Raw genomic sequence first — 1748 nt, 5'->3', positions numbered from 1 at the left:
CCCACTAAGCAACCCCATACGCTTACCCCGTTTGCGTCGCCAATTAGGGGGGTATTTAGAGCAGTCTGAAGATTCTTATTCCCTTTTAAGAGAACCTCTCTGTCCAGAGCAATATTCTCCCCAGCGCGGAGAATTTTTTTAATATCAACTGAAAGTCGGCGGTGACGTTGACTTGCCTGCTTTATCAGGCCTCGCAAAGCTCGATAGATGTAGGTGTACGCTGCTGAAGCAGTTCCGGGGGTGTAAGTGGACGTGGTTGAATCTTTTTGAGAACGCGGGCAGGATCTATAGGATGTATGCCAGTGGCCATGAAGGCAGATTTGATATTTTCCGCAGTTGTAGAGATTTCCCATGCAGCACGAAATAATCGCCAAAAATCTCGCTTTGTAGTCCGAATAAAGCCATAGCCAGAACGTGTATAGGAATCTAGTTGATCTGAATATGCCTTTGCAAGTGGGCCAAATATTCCAACATCTAGCGGCTGTAAACGGTGTGTAGAGTGGGGAGGAAGAATAATAAGCAAAATTCGATTCTGATCCGCATAATCAATGAATGCCATATTTATATGAGATGAATGGCCATCTAATATAAGCAGGCGGTAATGATTTCTTGCTTTTTGCTTTGTATGAGGATCAAACACCTGTTTCAGCCAGGTTAACCCATATTCATCATTACTCCATCCATTTTCTGAAGCAGCGAAGTATGCCTGATCCTTTTTAGGATCAAAATCTTCAAGCCACGTATCTTGCATATCTCTTGATTCCCCGCGGTAAATGAGTGCAGGTGGAATTGTAGTTCCATCTGCACAAATACCGGCAAGCAGAGAAATGAATTCTCTACTGCCATCCTGCACTGCTCCAATTGTATGCTTCCGTTTGAGAGCTTCTATAGAAACGATTCGCTTGAGGGTACGAAGGAGGCCAAGAAGAAAGCCTTTTTCATCGAAATTGTAGGTGTTCTGGGGTAGGATATTATACTGCTTGATCTTCTCCTGCAACTATTCAATAGAAGTCAGCAAAAAGCTCATGGAATTGCACGCGAAAAGAAGCAAAAAAACTGCAATTACAAGAGTAAAGAAGTGTTCAAAATAGTAGCTATTATCTGCCTGCTTTCTCTTTTGATCCAGAGCACGAAGATAGATGCTCTTGATCTTTGCTTTATGCCGCTCACAAAAGCGAGACACCCAGTTGATTCCTACTTGCATTTTGGTGATCTCAAATACAAAATTGCGCAGTATTTGAGGTGTCACAGGGAAGCCGCGATCGGATAACTGATTAATATGAAATAGGAGGCGTTGTTCTTCAGTATTCGTGAGATTCTGACAGTAAATTGATGTTGCCTCTGTTCTGGAGACCTGTTGACCTTTGAACCGCCGCATCAAGGTAACGCGATTGATTCCGAATTCCTTTGCAACCTCAGCATATTTAGGAATCAATTGTCGATTCAATTGAGCGATCGCTTGCTCTATAATTGCTTCGTTGGGATGGCATGGTGGGTGGTTGAATTTGAAGAGTTGCAGGTATTCATGGAAAAAATACGAGTTCCGTGGGTGGATGAGTCACGTTAAGAGTCGTTACACGAGACACGTGCTTGTCTCACACCCCCTCTTCCTTTATACATAGTACCCCTCGCCTACTTACAAAAGTTGGCCTTCAACCAAGTATAGGTATCATAGCCAGCTGGAAATAGTGAATACTTGAAAGAAAGTATAAGAGAGCAGCAAGAATCTACCGCTTTTGATCCCCTTA

General features: G+C 43.1%; 1 protein-coding gene across 1 annotated transcript; it reads right to left on the bottom strand.

Annotated features, from left to right (window-relative positions):
- Positions 1–184: 184 nt before the first annotated feature.
- HCAG_09259 (predicted protein) lies at positions 185–1204 on the bottom strand (the record flags this gene model as incomplete). Its single annotated transcript, XM_001535761.1, has 2 exons — positions 185–997; positions 1067–1204. The coding sequence occupies 2 exons, from the start codon at positions 1202–1204 to the stop codon at positions 185–187; spliced, it is 951 nt and encodes a 316-aa protein (XP_001535811.1).
- Positions 1205–1748: the final 544 nt, after the last annotated feature.

The sequence above is a fragment of the Histoplasma capsulatum genome, genomic scaffold, assembly GCF_000149585.1.
Source record: "Histoplasma capsulatum NAm1 scaffold_133 genomic scaffold, whole genome shotgun sequence".
Lineage (NCBI taxonomy): Eukaryota > Fungi > Ascomycota > Eurotiomycetes > Onygenales > Ajellomycetaceae > Histoplasma > Histoplasma mississippiense.
The sequence above is the reverse complement of the archived record's forward strand: the minus strand, read 5'-3'. Positions and strand labels throughout refer to the sequence as shown.